Source organism: Phragmites australis, chromosome 23 (genome assembly GCF_958298935.1).
Source record: "Phragmites australis chromosome 23, lpPhrAust1.1, whole genome shotgun sequence".
NCBI classification, from domain to species: Eukaryota; Viridiplantae; Streptophyta; class Magnoliopsida; order Poales; family Poaceae; genus Phragmites; species Phragmites australis.
Window position 1 is genome coordinate 20,978,782 of NC_084943.1, and position 16,472 is coordinate 20,995,253.

At 42.3% G+C, this 16,472-nt stretch overlaps 1 protein-coding gene across 1 annotated transcript; it reads left to right on the top strand.

Moving 5' to 3' along the window:
- Positions 1-200: 200 nt before the first annotated feature.
- Positions 201-5,390, top strand: LOC133905821 (calcium-transporting ATPase 10, plasma membrane-type). Its single transcript, XM_062347593.1, has 7 exons — positions 201-516; positions 1,302-1,356; positions 1,482-3,433; positions 3,524-3,682; positions 3,888-4,059; positions 4,134-4,432; positions 4,830-5,390. Exons 1-7 carry the CDS (start codon positions 340-342, stop codon positions 5,076-5,078), a joined length of 3,063 nt encoding a protein of 1,020 aa, XP_062203577.1. The 5' UTR covers positions 201-339; the 3' UTR covers positions 5,079-5,390.
- Positions 5,391-16,472: the final 11,082 nt, after the last annotated feature.

Below are 16,472 nucleotides of genomic sequence, written 5' to 3' on the forward strand. Positions count from 1 at the left end.
CCTTTTTCGAAAACTTTTTCCCTCCTTTATCTTTTCTTTTTGGAAAGTTTTTTCAAAAACTTTTTTATTAAAACATTTTACGCTCATACTTTTGAGAATTTTTTTTAAAAAGTATAGCACATAACTTTTTTAAAAAATTGTGAGGATTTTTTTAAAAAAATAATAAAAAAAGTTTATATCAAATCATTAATAGATTCTGTAGGCCGCTCGTGCAACCGCGGAACAGGATTTCGCCATGCGGGGGCTCCTGATTGATGCATCGGGTTGGGGTTCCAGCTGACATGTCCTGAGCTCAGCTGAGGGCCGGAGCAGTTGCGGCTGCGGTTGCGGAGGGAACGGATGGAGAGCTACCTGGAGGAGAACTTCGGGGGCGTCAAGGCCAAGAACTCCTCGGAGGAGGCGCTCCGGCGGTGGCGCCGGCTCTGCAGCGTCGTCAAGAACCCCAAGCGACGGTTCCGCTTTACCGCCAACCTCGACAAGCGCGGCGAGGCCCAGGCCATCAAGCACGCAAACCATGTCCGTACTCCCTCTTCTTCCTCCTACTCCCTCCTCATCCACTGCCGGGATCCGTGCCGAGCGCGGCGCTGCACCTGCGGGATCTGGTACCGGCCTGGCCTGGCTAGCAGTTTGCGCGCGCGCGCGCTGGTGGTTACTTGCGCCTAGGGTCTAGTACGGCTCGGATCGTCACATCTCCTTGGCGGATTCAGCTGCCTGAGCAAGTGAGCGCAAGAGGATCTGGGGTCGCTGTGAGCCTTTCACTCTGTAGCACGCACGGGATGCTCGAAGTCTCAACTGCAGTTTGGGTGATTTTGTGTGTTTTCTTAGACTTTGGAGCGTTTTGGGGGTAGGGTTTATGAGATCAGCGGTGGGTCTTCGCGTAAATTGCGTGTGTGCAGCGCCGAATGTTGTTGAGCTAGGCGGAGCACTGCTACTTGCCTATTTTGGCATTGCTACAACATGCCTTCTTTGGATTTGCGCTGTGTTTTCAGTGCTGACAATTTCGGTAGTCGCGGCTTTGGTTTAGCATGCCCAGTTTTAGGATGATGTTGGGAGTGGCCACTCTCAGATACTCTTTCAGAAGCATAACAACACCCATAAACCCATGGTGGAGTTGCAAGTTTGCTAAACCCAAAACAGTGCAGCAAGTTTGCTCTGCACTCCCAGGTGGGGCTTTAAGCGGTTAAGCTTTCAGTTCCTGAGGCCTGAGCTAGTCTTGCTGCCTGCCTTTATTCTGTTCGAACTATCTTCTGTTCTGTGCTTGCTCTAAGAGGTTACTGAAGCTCATTCCGTGGGTGTGACAGGAGAAGCTGCGTGTCGCTGTGCTGGTTTCAAAGGCAGCGCTGCAGTTTATACAAGGTAACTATGTAACGATCGATTGCTTCATATCGTGGTTTCTCAATATGTCATGCTTTCAGAATTCACTGTAGTTTTGAGGTGTTGTTAGTATCTCAAAGTATGTATGTGAAACCCATGATTTTCAGGTCTCTCGCTTCGAAGCGAGTATGTTGTCCCTGAGGAAGTCCAAGCTGCAGGATTTCAGATCTGCGCTGATGAGCTGGGTTCCATTGTTGAGGGTCATGATAGTAAAAAATTAATCACCCATGGTGGAGTTGATGGAATTGCAGAAAAACTGGCAGCTTCGAAAACAGATGGGCTGAGTACAGCTGGGGACAATATTAAGCGCAGGCAAGACATATATGGAATCAACAAGTTCACCGAAAGTGAGGTACGCAGTTTCTGGGTGTTTGTATGGGAAGCACTTCAAGATACAACTCTTATAATTCTTGCTGTCTGCGCGTTTGTATCGCTGGTTGTTGGAATTGCAATGGAAGGATGGCCAAAAGGTGCTCATGACGGTCTTGGAATTGTTGCAAGTATACTCTTGGTCGTGTTTGTGACTGCAACAAGTGACTACCGGCAGTCGCTGCAGTTCAAGGATCTGGACAAGGAGAAAAAGAAAATTCAAGTACAAGTTACAAGGAATGGTTTTAGGCAAAGACTATCTATATATGATCTTCTTCCTGGAGATGTTGTCCATTTAGCAATTGGAGATCAAGTCCCTGCAGATGGGCTCTTCATTTCTGGGTTTTCTCTGTTGATTAATGAATCCAGCCTTACTGGTGAGAGTGAACCTGTTGCTGTAAATGAAGATAACCCTTTTCTTTTGTCGGGGACCAAAGTACAAGATGGGTCCTGCAAGATGCTGATTACAACAGTTGGCATGCGCACCCAATGGGGAAAACTGATGGCCACTCTCAGCGAGGGTGGAGATGATGAAACTCCACTGCAGGTCAAACTTAACGGAGTTGCAACTATTATTGGGAAGGTTGGACTATTTTTTGCAGTTATAACTTTCATTGTCCTGTCCCAAGGGTTATTCAGCAAGAAATACCATGATGGGCTGCTTTTAAGCTGGTCAGGAGATGATGCACTAGAGTTGCTGGAGCATTTTGCTATTGCGGTTACCATTGTTGTTGTTGCTGTTCCTGAGGGATTGCCATTAGCAGTCACATTAAGCCTTGCATTTGCCATGAAGAAAATGATGAATGACAAGGCACTTGTTCGCCACTTAGCTGCATGTGAAACTATGGGCTCAGCTACTACCATCTGCAGCGACAAGACAGGAACGCTGACAACCAATCATATGACTGTTGTTAAGGCCTGCATCTGTGGAAACATCAAGGAAGTTAATGGTCCTCAGAACGCATCCAAGTTATGTTCTGAACTTCCAGAGATTGTTGTCAAAACTCTTCTGGAGTCTATCTTTAACAATACAGGTGGTGAGGTTGTGATTAACCAAGATGGTAAGTATCAGATCCTGGGTACCCCAACGGAAACAGCTTTATTGCAGTTTGCATTGTCACTAGGCGGAAATTTTAAGGCAAAACGTGATGAAACTAAGATTATGAAAGTGGAACCTTTTAATTCAACAAAAAAGAGGATGAGTGTCATTCTTGAGCTTCCTGGAGGAGGATGCCGCGCACACTGTAAAGGTGCTTCAGAAATAGTCTTGGCTGCCTGTGATAAGTTCATAGATGAGACAGGCAGTGTTGTTCCTCTGGATAAAACAACTGCTGACAAGCTCAATGGTATTATCGAAAGTTTTGCTGGTGAAGCTCTTAGGACATTGTGCCTTGCTTATAAGGAAATGGAAGAAGGTTTTCTTGACGCAGAGCAAATACCTCTACAAGGGTACACATGCATTGGGATCATAGGTATTAAAGATCCTGTTCGTCCAGGTGTGAGGGAGTCTGTTGCATCTTGCCAATCTGCTGGAATTATGGTGAGAATGGTCACAGGAGACAACATAAATACTGCAAAGGCGATTGCCCGTGAATGTGGTATACTAACTGAAGATGGTCTAGCTATTGAAGGACCTGAATTCAGAGAGAAAAGCCTTGACGAACTCCTCAAGCTGGTTCCAAAAATCCAGGTTTGCTGTCTATATGACATCTTATTGACTTCCAAATGTTTTTACCACTGATTGGCAAGTCTCACCTGTTGCTGATTCTGTGTATTGAAGGTAATGGCCCGATCGTCACCACTTGACAAGCACACACTTGTAAAGCATTTGCGCACAACATTCAATGAGGTTGTTGCTGTTACTGGTGACGGCACAAATGACGCTCCTGCATTGCATGAAGCAGATATTGGACTTGCAATGGGCATTGCGGGGACTGAGGTGCGAATGCTTAATCATTAAGGAGACCATATCAGTAATCATTCATTAGCTAGCATATATGCCATATTGGCATGGTTGGTCGCTGTGTATAGTACATGCAATTACGATTTATTCATCCTTACTGAACCTGAATGTTGCTAATTTGATATCATACTGTGCTAGTCTTATTCATGTCATCCAGTGAACCTAATATAAGCTTTTTCAGGTGGCAAAAGAGAGTGCTGATGTTATAATTCTGGATGACAACTTCTCTACAATTGTAACTGTTGCCAAGTGGGGGCGCTCTGTTTACATCAATATTCAAAAGTTTGTGCAGTTTCAGCTGACTGTCAATGTCGTGGCGCTACTAGTTAACTTCTCCTCAGCATGCTTTACAGGTATACATCGTAGCCTTGCTATTCGGTTAACTTCAGATGTCTCTCTGTCTAATAATCTGGACTTGTAATGCCAGGAAATGCACCCCTGACAGCTGTGCAACTTCTTTGGGTCAACATGATCATGGACACCCTTGGTGCACTTGCATTGGCCACTGAACCACCTAATGATGACTTGATGAAGAGAGAGCCAGTAGGAAGAACAGGGAAATTCATTACAAATGTAATGTGGAGGAACATTTTGGGACAGTCTTTCTACCAGTTTTTTGTCATGTGGTATCTCCAGACGCAAGGGAAAAACTTCTTTGGGCTTGCAGGTTCTGATAGTAATATTGTTCTGAACACAATAATTTTCAACTCTTTCGTCTTCTGCCAGGTATGACTACCGCAGCAAATGCTTTCTTTTCCAATAGTGATCTGTCTTCTATGTAGCAATGCCACCATTGGCATCAGCATCTTGACTTAGGCTAGAAGCGATTCGATATTTCTCATTCTGTAGTATTAGTAAATACATTGCGACCTTTTCTATGCATCACGCCAAGGGAATTCATTCTTTTGTCCTGCAATTTTGTCATTATTAAAAAATTTGTCCTGCAATTTTGTCATTATTAAAAAATCAGCTGTCAGAACTTTGAGTGGAATGCATTGACCTAACACAATTAGCTGAAAAAACAGAGGGGATTAAAAAGGGTACCGTGAATTTTGGGTGAAAATAAGATTTACATTCTTAAGGCACAATCTTAGACCGAACTGATTTTTGTATGCCTCTTCAGGTGTTCAATGAGATAAGCTCAAGGGAGATGGAGAGGATCAACGTGATCAAGGGCATCCTAAAGAACTACGTCTTCATGACCGTCCTCACCAGCACGGTCATCTTCCAGTTCATCATGGTCCAGTTCCTTGGCAAGTTCGCCAACACGACACCACTCACGAGGCTACAATGGCTCGCCAGCGTGCTCCTCGGCCTGGCTGGAATGCCCATCGCCGCAGTCGTCAAGCTGATCCCCGCCGGTTCCTCGTGATCATTGAAAATCCCGCATATGCGACACACAGATACTTTCAGACTGACCAGATCTGCACAATTCTGTGGAGCTGAACTCTCTATGCAAGAACTTTTGGAATGCATGAGAACAGGCTTGGGAACAGCTGCACTTAACAAGAAGCATTGTTTGGCACGGGGGCGCAGGCTCAGCGCGGTAGTGTAGCAGAAATTCAGACTGCTGGATATTGCTGTGAATTAATGAACAGGAACCTGGTCTTTTCTCACTTGCTTCATTTGACTGATCTGAACTGAGTACGAATGTGAAATACAAGGTCATCAATTTCTTCTTTTTTCCCGCAATGTCATGATTTTGTTTGCAAGGACCTAGAGCCCTAGTTCTTAGTAGCATGTCTATATATATTATGTCTTTTTTCCAAATACTACGTGGAGTACTTAAAAATAGACTATTTCTATTTTAGATTCTACTGGTAAAGCGATAGTCATAAAAAGAAGTATTGGTTGGCAAAATAAAAATCCTTTATAAACCCAAATATCTGGGGGACTAGGGATGCATGACCTCGACATCCAAGATATCTCGTTGCTATGTAAATGGTTATACATGTTACTTACTAAAGATGGAACCTGGTAAGATCTGATACATAGTAACAAATATATGCGATCAAAACTACTTTCACAAATTAAAGGTAAACCATGTGGCTCTCACTTTTGGACTGGACTAATAAAAGTGAAAACATCCTATTTCGTTATGGAATTTTTAACATAAAAGACGGTGCATAAATTAGATTATGGACGACAATTGGTTAGGCAATTTGTCTCTAAGAGTTCAATACCCGTCCTTATATAACATTACGCATCACGAACACGGTTCTGTAGCTAAGGTGTTGGAGTCATCCCCAATAAACATATCCTTCAAACGGAATCTAATTGGTTCGGAATTAGTGTCGTGGAATGAATTGATGGCACATCTCAATGATATTACATTTCTCGAGGGAAGAGATAAATTTAGATGGACCTTACATCAATCTGGAAAATTCTCGATTAAATCTCTATAGGGCGCTAATGTAAGAAGATGAGCCATCTTAGAAAAATCAATTGTGGAAATTAAAGATACCACTAACAATCAAAATATTCTTTTGGTATCTACACAAATATGTTTTATTAACAAAAGATAATCTAATCAAACGACAATAGATATGTGATCATAAGTGTTGTTTTTTGTCATAAACCGAAGACAATAAAGTATTTCTTCTTTGATTGTCGTTTAGCCCATTCTACATGGTTCATAGTCTTGGTAGCATTAAATCTCTACCAACAGTGAAGTGTATTTAGCATGTTTGGAAATTAGCTTCAGGGTATTAGTAAAAATTTGAAATCCAACATACTGGCGGCGACATTCATCTTTTGCTGATCAATATAGCTATGTAGAAATGACATTATCTTTAACAAGAAAAAATCTTTCTCTCTATTGCAAGTTATTTTTACTTATTCACACTGGCTCCGATCTTGATCCGTTTGTGAGTTAATTACTTTGGCTCGCACACACCTCAAGAAAGTAGCTTAGGAGCTCTCTACCTAGTTTAGATGGCATTCTAGACTCCGCATCCAAAATCAATCATAATATTTATCGCTGTTGAGAGCTGTTCATATTTCATCCGACTCTTCTCCTTTCGGTATTGGTTTTTTTTAGCCGTGTGCATCTTTATTATGCAGAAACAAATAGTGAACCTTTATCTATTTATATCATTTGTATGTAACGATAAGAATTAATAAAATATTATTTTTTCTAAAAAATTTATGAACTGGAATGATCTTACAGTGAGAATTCTATCAAATTCGTAATTATTATAGGACAGTATTGTGTTTGGTTTGGGTATGCTCGATCAATAGCCCTAGCCCACCTAATAGTTGCGGCTCATTGATCACAGCGTGGTCCTATTGGCTGTGGGCTACTGTTAGGAAAGATGCTCGTAGACAAAAGGAAGGCCGATTGTCGGAAAAAATAAGGATTCGTTTGGAGCACTGGAATTCCGTGTAGCTGTAGTGATTTACAACATTAAACTTCATGTGTCCAAACAGGAATTCCACATAGCTGCAGTGATTTACAACAACATTTCCTAGAATTTGGGGAAACCCTTGTAAATTCGTTGCATTCCGTATATTCTCACGCTTAGAACCCGAGTATTTTCGCGTGAATTGAGCAGGGATTTTCTTTTTCTATTACAAAAAGTTGTTGGAACAGTGGTGATGGTTATCTGGCGCGACGCAAGAACCGAGGCAAGGGAGGGCATGGCTCGCTCTGATCAAGTAGGACTGGCTGTCCCCGATCTCGAGATTGACCAAACCAGACCAGGCGTGACCAGCCGGCAAGCGCACGGGCTCTCCTCATCATACCCAAGCTCAAACAACCACCAAACGGCAAACACGTATGTGTTGTTCATTAGTCTATCTTCAAAAGATAATTTAAAATTTTGTATTTTATAATATTATTATAATATTCTCTTACACTATTATAATATTCTTTATTTTTTTCATCTTATCAGTTACGCTATTTACTACTTTACATTACTTTTTATCTCTCCTTAGACCAACTATCATACACTGTAAACAATGTTATCGCATGTTCCGAGAGCTGGCATTTGCCGTTCCTCTGCCATATATTTGCCGCGCCTCTGTCATACTCTTGTTTAACTCAGCCTCTGCTCTTGTGCGGCTTTGCTCTGTATTTTAATTCCCTTGTCTAGCTTTTTTTAAAATAAGTAATAAATGTTATCTAGCATTTGAAAATACATACGACCATTCATTATTACATATTATGATTTAAAACCTGGTAAGCCAGGTAAATAGAGTAAAATTCTTAAACACATAATTTTGTCTAACATAACTCAAACACAAATTCTATTACTGAGCGGCTACCCATGATTTATGAAGATCTCTATTATTATAGTCTTCAAACAATGACATGTCACCGCTTATATAGTTGTGATCTTTCTTCTTAGACCATCTCCAGCAGTTACCTTAAATTTTTATCTTAAAAAATATTATTACAGCATCCTCTATTACTATTATAACATCTCTTATTTTTTCATCTCCAGCAGTTACCTTATTTCCTACTTTCTACTGCTCTTTTTCTCCCTCCGGTCCCGCTGTCAGCCTCTGTGAACAATACTGCTACAGTGTTGCTACAGTAACAGTAATGATACAGTGTCGCGTACTGATACAGTAATGATACACTGTATCTACTCTGGACCCACTATAAACAGTAATGATACAGTGTCGCGTACTGATACAGTACCCGTCGAAATATGTCTACACTCCCTCGCAACACTGTAGCAGTACTGTGCAGCGCTGTAGCACCAAATGAGTATCTACCGGAGACCGATTTCCAGTGCTACAGTACTTTCCAGTGCTACTGTAGCACGGGATAACTCCTCTACTAGAGTGGCCTTATGTAGCAATAACTCTCCTGTCTAGCTGAGGCTGGCTTCAGGATGTATACTTCACCTTTTGCAGTCTGGCGATTGTTCTATGATGCTGGAATGCTCAGGCTAATCCTCTATGGTTAGTTCAACTGCCATCAATCGTGTTGCTTACCGTGTGAGCAAGGTGAGATTCATAACTTGTTCATTTGGTAAGGTGTGCTATGGCGGAGGCAGGGACTGATCTTCAGGGCCTCTATCCTCTGGTGCTCCATGGAAAAGAAGAAGAGATAAACACCATGGAAAAGAAGAAGAGATAGGAATAAGAAGAGAGAAGCTACGAGAGGAAGTACTGATGAGCCCCTTAACAGTTCATTCTGCATCCGTCACCAGGCGAAAGGAGGACTTCTACTTCCCTTTGGAGGACACATGGAGCTTAGGGCGATAATACATGTCAAGTATTGAGACGATCGATACACGCCACAATATCCTCGTGTCATCATGCATGCTACAATTCTACAAGAAACCATACGAAGGAGACAGTTCATCACATTCACAAGCAGTACCATCACACACACAAAAACCAAAACAAGCAATACAAAACAAAACAATGTTTCCTTGGCCAGATCAGGATTTGTGTGAGCTACTGCTCCCATGCTCTGTTCTGTGTGATTCATGGGAAGATATCCTTGTGTTGGCTTCTTTGTCTTTGTGCAGGCTTGTTTCTGGTCTTTAGACCACACCCCAAATGCCTGCTCTGCTCCTTGTGCAGTGCAGCCAGGGCCACACCCTGCCATTGATGCAAGCAGGCCATCTTTGCTCCAGGCTTTCAGTTGAGACTCACAGCTGTACACACTCCAACTGCCATGCTCTCACCCTATCCCTTTGCTACTTCTTTTTCTCTTCTACTTGTTTGATATTTAAACTAAACGTAGCGTATTTCTAGCTAGTAGTGCATATGCACACATTCAAGTTGCAAGTGTTTGAGAAACTTCAAGGCCCCATTTGAATGCGGAAATTCCACAGGATCACTGAAGAAATCATCTAATCTATTTAAATTCTTGTACCCCAAGCATGGTCGAAATCTCTATTTCCATTACATGGAACAACAAAGGTACTGGACCAAGTTTGTTCATACAAAATTCCTATATGCTCGAGTTTTTAGTAATGTTTATAATACTCAAATGTTGAGAAAAAATGGAGCTTTGCTAGGACCAGGGGCAGCCGGCCAGCCAGTGAGGTGGCCACTCACTTCTAGGCGGCAGTGGTACTCCTTTGAACCAAAAAATTTAACCAAGCTTTGTCTCCAAGCCTGTTTTTGACTGCATTGGTGACTGAGAAGCAGGTTTGTTAACCCTTTCTGGACCCTGATTTTCATTCACCCAACAACCATGCATATGCACCTCTAGGTTTGGGCAATCTAGATTCAGAAGGCAATATTGTGTGTATATATGTTATCTATTAAGGAAAACTAGTCTTAATTTCCGAGAATATATACTTGTGCCTCAATTCATAGTCGGTTATGCTATAACTGAAGTATATACTACTTTCTGACATATATATACTTCTTTATAAATGAAATTATATATATATGTGTGTGGCCATACTATTTAATGTGTTGCGTCTTAAAAAAGTATTTAACGCGCCAACCAATTCAACATTGTCAAATCAGCTCACAATCAGATAATCCCTTTTACAAAACCAGAAATCACACCTTATAAAATCGAAAAACTAAAAACAGTATAATCATTAATACAAAACAAAAAACTACACATTATAAAATAGAAAAACTGACAACTGCAAGATCTCTATTATAAAACAAGAAAACACTCATTCTAAAGTCGAAAAAACGAAGAACGAAAAATCCCTATTTAATGCTTTGGGTGTTAAATAGGAGCTATCAGATGTGCTGTCATTGGTTGACATATGTATTATAGATTATCTTTAGCAGGTTATCTTAACATGTACAGTTGTATTAATTCAAGAACATCCCCTAAACATGTTTGGTTTGATCTGCTTGGATTGACTTGTAAAGCATCTCCTAATGTTTCAACATAACTGATTTTTTAGACATTAATTAGATGTCTATGTAAGTAAAAGACTGATATGACAAGCTATTTAAAGAAAACAGAGATGAAACTTGTTTCTTATGGAAGAAACTAGATAGATAAGCAATCCAAAACGTAAGACACCACGTTAGGACGTTGTAGTTTCTTCCTTATGCTCTCTCCCCCACATTTGATCATCTGCACCCTACATGACACAAACACTACTCACCCCGTAAAGTGAGTTTGCCACATGACCAAAATAATAGTTTTGATCATACTGCATACAACCATTAATTATCTTAACAGATCTAAAGAAATAACATATAGACACCATATATTAGAAATTTATTTTTTAACACTAATTTCTTACTCTATCGCGTCTAAAATATCACTAAAAACAAACCATTGGAGTGGCCTAAATATATACACTCCATTCTTCTTGACCAGCTGGATCACCGAGGTCTCATAAATACTAAGTAGATCGGAGTGGATGAAAAATCAATTTATGCTATGGAAAGCGTTAACTCTAATTTTGGTGCCTTTCGTGTTCTTAATACAACGACACTTAGTTTCTCTTAAATATTCTCTCTTTTGTTCCTTCCGGCTAGGGGAGAAAACGGATAGGATTTTTTCTGTCCATTCAATCATCCGAACTGTCTTAGATGTTAATTGAATCTTAGAAATCGGATATCCGGATATCATATTAGATCTTGGATAGTTGTATTGGATATCAAATTCGGATGTACGGAGCTAGATATCAAATATCAGATATTCGAGAATAAAATCGGATATATCCGAAGACTATCCCAATAACTATCCGAGACTATCTTCCGGACCTTGTAACTTTTTCATATAGAAGTCGGATGAAGATGATATAAAAATTATAGCTCTCGACGAGATTTACAAGTTTATAGTTGATACTTTTTTTCATTTTGAAGCATCTCGGGTCATCTTCGGTGCTTAAAATATTTATTATACCAGTCCCTGGATCAATCGCTGGTAAATACGAGTCTTACAATAGGTGGAACTATAGCCATACAACGAAGGGAGTGGTGAAATAACTCCATCAAGCTAATAAAACATACACCACTACACAATAGTGCACGAACAACAAAAGTTCACGACATCAGAGTGCACAATAGGGACATCATGATGAACACACCACTCCACAGGCAACTTGAGTGTGAATGCAAACCAAGCCCACTCGTCAGCCTCACCGTCTGCGTTGGTGAAGTCGAAGTCATCCTCTGAAAGCATAAGGGTGAGTACAAACGTACTTAGCAAATTCCAATCCTTACCTTACGGTAAGGGGTACCAATACATGCAAATGATATCGACGAGTGTAAAGGCTATGAGTTTAACTTTACGGAAAAGCTAAGTTTACACATGCAAGATTCATTTTTCATAAGGCAAGTTTTGTGAAAACATTATATCAATATCATTAAATGAAGAGGAGTTTCGGCTGTGGTGGAAGGTCACCAGGGCCCAAATTTTAATGTTATTGGACACCCGATCCACGGCAACCCACAGCATACTGTCGGACCTATCTTCTGAAAATGGCACACCTTGCCCACTCCCACACCAAGGAACACACATAACCCATACTAGTTGTTGTGACCGAATCATAGTTCGTTCATGACCGTGGACATGGCTATTCGAACAGTTTTCTTCGACAGAGTGGTACACTTTAGCCACAAGCTGAGTTTGACAACATATCACCGTCGTGGTAGTGCGACTCAATAAAACAAATATCCACCAAACATCATCTCACTAGCCACCTACGAGAGCCAACCAGGAGTTCATGGCCTTTAACTAGGCCTCCAACCAGGTCAATAAGTTTGCACCTAGTTGCACCTCCTCTGTAGCCTCCCGTTGCATACTTGCCTCCGGACAATTAGTAGACTAGCCGGTGGGGTTTATACTAAGTCATATCACATACAAGGTCGAGTGGTTGTACTGCGAAGACTAGATAGCATGTCACATCAACTCAGTCCTTAATCGAGCCGAGACAAATATCTCCATACTAAGCCTGCCACACAGGTAGCACTTAAACTCCTAAGGCATTTCCTGTGAAAATCTTGATTTGTCCCAGCTCTTAACAAGTTCTCAGTTATTATCATTATCTGATAAGTTTTCCCATTCCAACAACTCACACAACACCAAAGCAACGATTTTCACACATTTCACAAAGCTAATTATGATTAAGCATGAAATAATAGTAAAAATTACAGTTTTAAGCATACTAGTAACAAGGTGATCGTCCTAGCATGATTAAAGTAGCCGAGACGAATGTTCTAGGGTTTCAAAGATTATATTCAATTAAAAACAATCAGGCTGGCTAATAGGAAATAACTAGATCAATAATTTAAATTATACCAATAAATAATACTTCATGCAATTATCTAGTGGAAAAAACGCTGCTACGGGTTGTGGTGATAAAATCTAGGTTAAATATGATCAACGAGGAAAATAGATTGAGATTTGCCTCAGTTGAAGTCCTCGAGGGGGTCCTGCTCAAGGTCCTGTGTTCCTAGCTCCTCCTCCTCCTCTTCTTCCACGAACCCTCCGGTCTCTAAAACGCGGCATACAAGCAAAACAAACATACAATTAAATACAAATAAATATAAAATAAATATGAAATTAGTATGAATAGATAGAGTTTGAATTTAGATGAATATTAGATGAAGTTTATCGAAATCAGAGTTGAAACGGAGGAGATACGGACTTCCAAAGTTGGTCGGCAATTTTATTTTGGAAAAAAGAATTAGAGGAGTAGAAAATCGGATTTTTCAAAAAAGAGAAATGCTACTGTGCTTGTGGGCTAGCTCTGTGGAAGTAGGCTTCAACCAGGCTCAACAGCTACTGGGCTGGCTTGTGGGCTGAAACAACCCAATTCGGTCTGAGGGAGGGTGACGGTGTCATGGCTAGGCCCGCTGGTCAGATTGACACACACACACACAGAGAGAGGGAGATGGCAGGGAACAGAGACGACGGCCGAACGCGGACGGGTGGCTAGTTCGCTGTGGGGACATCAATGCTAAGATGCCTGTGGCGGAGGCTTGCCGGATAACTCACCAACAATGGCTCTGGGCTTCGGGTTGGACTAGAAATGGCTCACGATGATTATCTTGATACAGTGAAGCTGCTAGAGGATATATCATCGATGGGTGTTGGCTGAAACAAAGTCTATATTACTCGCTGGAGTTGGGGAAGGCGGCTGCCGAAGTCGAAAACCACGAAGAGATGGCTTTGGGTCCCGCTTTTGGGCACTAGAAGCTTGTACACTGTGCAGGGAACACATGTCACCACTTGGTTTGGCCGGTGGGGCACTTATGGTGGCCAGCGACGGGAAGGGAGCTCCGGCAGCCATGGCGGCTCGGTGTGAGCTCGGGCTAGGAAGGGATAGGTCAGACCGAGGGGCTAGGGAGGTGGAGTGAGGCTCGGTGAAGCTCGCCGTGAGGTCCAATTGACCTGTGGTGGCCTCAGAGAGTAGATCAACGATGGTGGTCACCGAAGGGGAAAAACTCAGAGAGAGAGAGAGAGAGAGAGAGAGAGAGAGAGAGAGAGAGAGAGAAAGAGAGGAAGGGTGGGGCTTGCCTTGGTGGGCTCAGCGAGCGGCAGTGAAGAGAGGATGAGTGAGCGGTGTGGCTTTTATAGCTGGCGGAGGGGTGATGGTGGGGTCCAGCGATGATGCTTGCGTGCGATATGGTGCGTGCGTTTGTCAACAATGACACGGTGCCGGTGATGTAGCAGTTTGGACACGCGCGGCGTGCGGCGGGAAGGGTCAAGCTTAGCAACCAAGGTGGTGACGCATTTACTTTGCATGTGCTCGGCTGGCGGTGCTCTCTGGCGTGGTTGTCGTACGCAGTGTCAGTGGCAGAGGAGTGGTGGTGTGAACCAGTGACTCCAATGGAGGTACAAGGTGGCGATGGTGATTGGGAGGCGGTGGTTGGCAGTTAGGCAGTGGGGTCCACGGTTGCAGCGTTCTGGCATGAGAGCGTGTGTGATCGGGAGGGTGTGGGAGGAAGACGAAGGCTGGCTTGGGCTCGGTTGCACGAGCGGCTGTGGTAGAAGAAAAGGAAGTGGGCCGGGGTGAGGGAGTTGAGCCGAAGGGAAGAGGAACGGGGCCGACTGGGGAAAAAGGAAAAAGAAAAAGAAAGGGGGAGTGGGCTGGGCTGAGAGAAAGAGGTGAATTGGGCCCAATGAGAGAAGAAAATATTTTGACTCTTGGAATTTAGATTTGAAATAGGTTTTGAACTGATTTCTTTTGAACAAAAGTTTGAAATTCAAGTTTTCGAAAACTGAGATTTTACAAACCTACCCCACTTAAAAAGAATCTTGCCCTCGAGATTCGGGGTCTTCCTCGGACAAAAAAGGAAACTCTTCACTCAGGGCGTCTTCTCGTTACCATGTGGCTTCTGCTTCGGTGTGCCTAATCCATTGTACTCGACACAGACGTATTATCGATCCTCTCGTCTGTTGAGTGACTATATTCAAGATTTTTACTGGGACTTCCTAGTACCGGAGATCATCCTGTAGATCTAGTATTTCCATGGTGACATGCTCTTCTGGTATCCTCAGACACTTCTTCAGCTAGGAGACATGGAAGACATTGTATACATCGGCCAATTCCTGTGGTAGCTATATTCGGTAGGCCATCGTACCAACTTTTTTTAGAACTTGGTAAGGTCCAATATACCGGGGATCCAACTTTCCACGGACTCTAAACCTCCGTGTTCCTCATATTGGTGTGACCTTAAGGTACACAAACTCTCCAACCTTGAAGTCTAGATTTCTTCTTATTTCGTTTGCGTAGCTCTTCTGACAGGATTGTGCGGCCTTTAGCTTTTCTCTTATTTCTGCAACATAGTCTTTTACTTGTTTGATGAGGGCATGTCCAAGCAAGGTATGTTCTCCAACTTCGAACCACATCAAAAGAGGATATCTTCAAGCTGGCTTGGTAGCTGTTATTGTACGAGAACTCCGCATATTCCAAGATTTTCTCTCAATCCTTTCCATAAATTAGGGAACAAGCTCTCAACATATCTTCTAGGACCTGATTAACTCTTTTTGTTTGGCTGTCAGTCTGCGGGTGATATGCAGTGCTGAAGTCTAGCTTGGTTCTCATGGCTGTATGCAGACTCTTCCAAAACCTTGAGGTAAATTGAGTACCTCTATCAGAGACAATCCTTCTAGGGATTCCATGTAGCTTCACTATATTATCGATGTACAACTGAGCAACCTTATCTCCACCATAGTTGGTTCTTACGGGTATGAAGTGAGCAACCTTGATGAGGTGGTCCACTATTACCCATACTGAGGTATTTTCCTTCTTTGTCTTGGGGAGTCCGACTATGAAGTCTATGCCTATTTCATCCCATTTCCATATAGGAATTGGTAGGTGTTGAAGTAGCCCGATAGGTTTCTGATGCTCTGCCTTGACTCTTTGGTAGGTGTCGGCATGTCGCACTGGGTAGCAAACTTGGCTATATCTGCCTTTATCCCATTCTACCAGTTTTCCCCCTTTAGGTCCATGTACATCTATGTGGCACCTAGGTGGATGGAATATGCTGAGTTGTGAGCTTCATCCAGGATTACTTCCTCTACTCTGAAGTTCGGAGCCTTATCTTCTCCGATGTGCTTACAGATCTTCATAAATTCTTGATCCTTGTGTTGAGCTTGCTTTACTTGCTCATCCAGAGTATGTTGTACACTCAAGTTATGAAGGTAAGCTTGAGGTACTATCTGCAGGTTCAACTTTTGCATTTCTGTCTGCAGTGGGGCACTCTGGGCCTTTAGATGATGGCAGTAAGCTTTTCAGCTTAAGGATTCTGCTACAACATTGGTTTTGCCTGGATGATAGTGTATTTCCAGGTTATAATCCTTGATTAACTCCAACCATCTTCTTTGCCTCAAGTTTAAATTTGGTTGAGTGAAGATATATTTCAG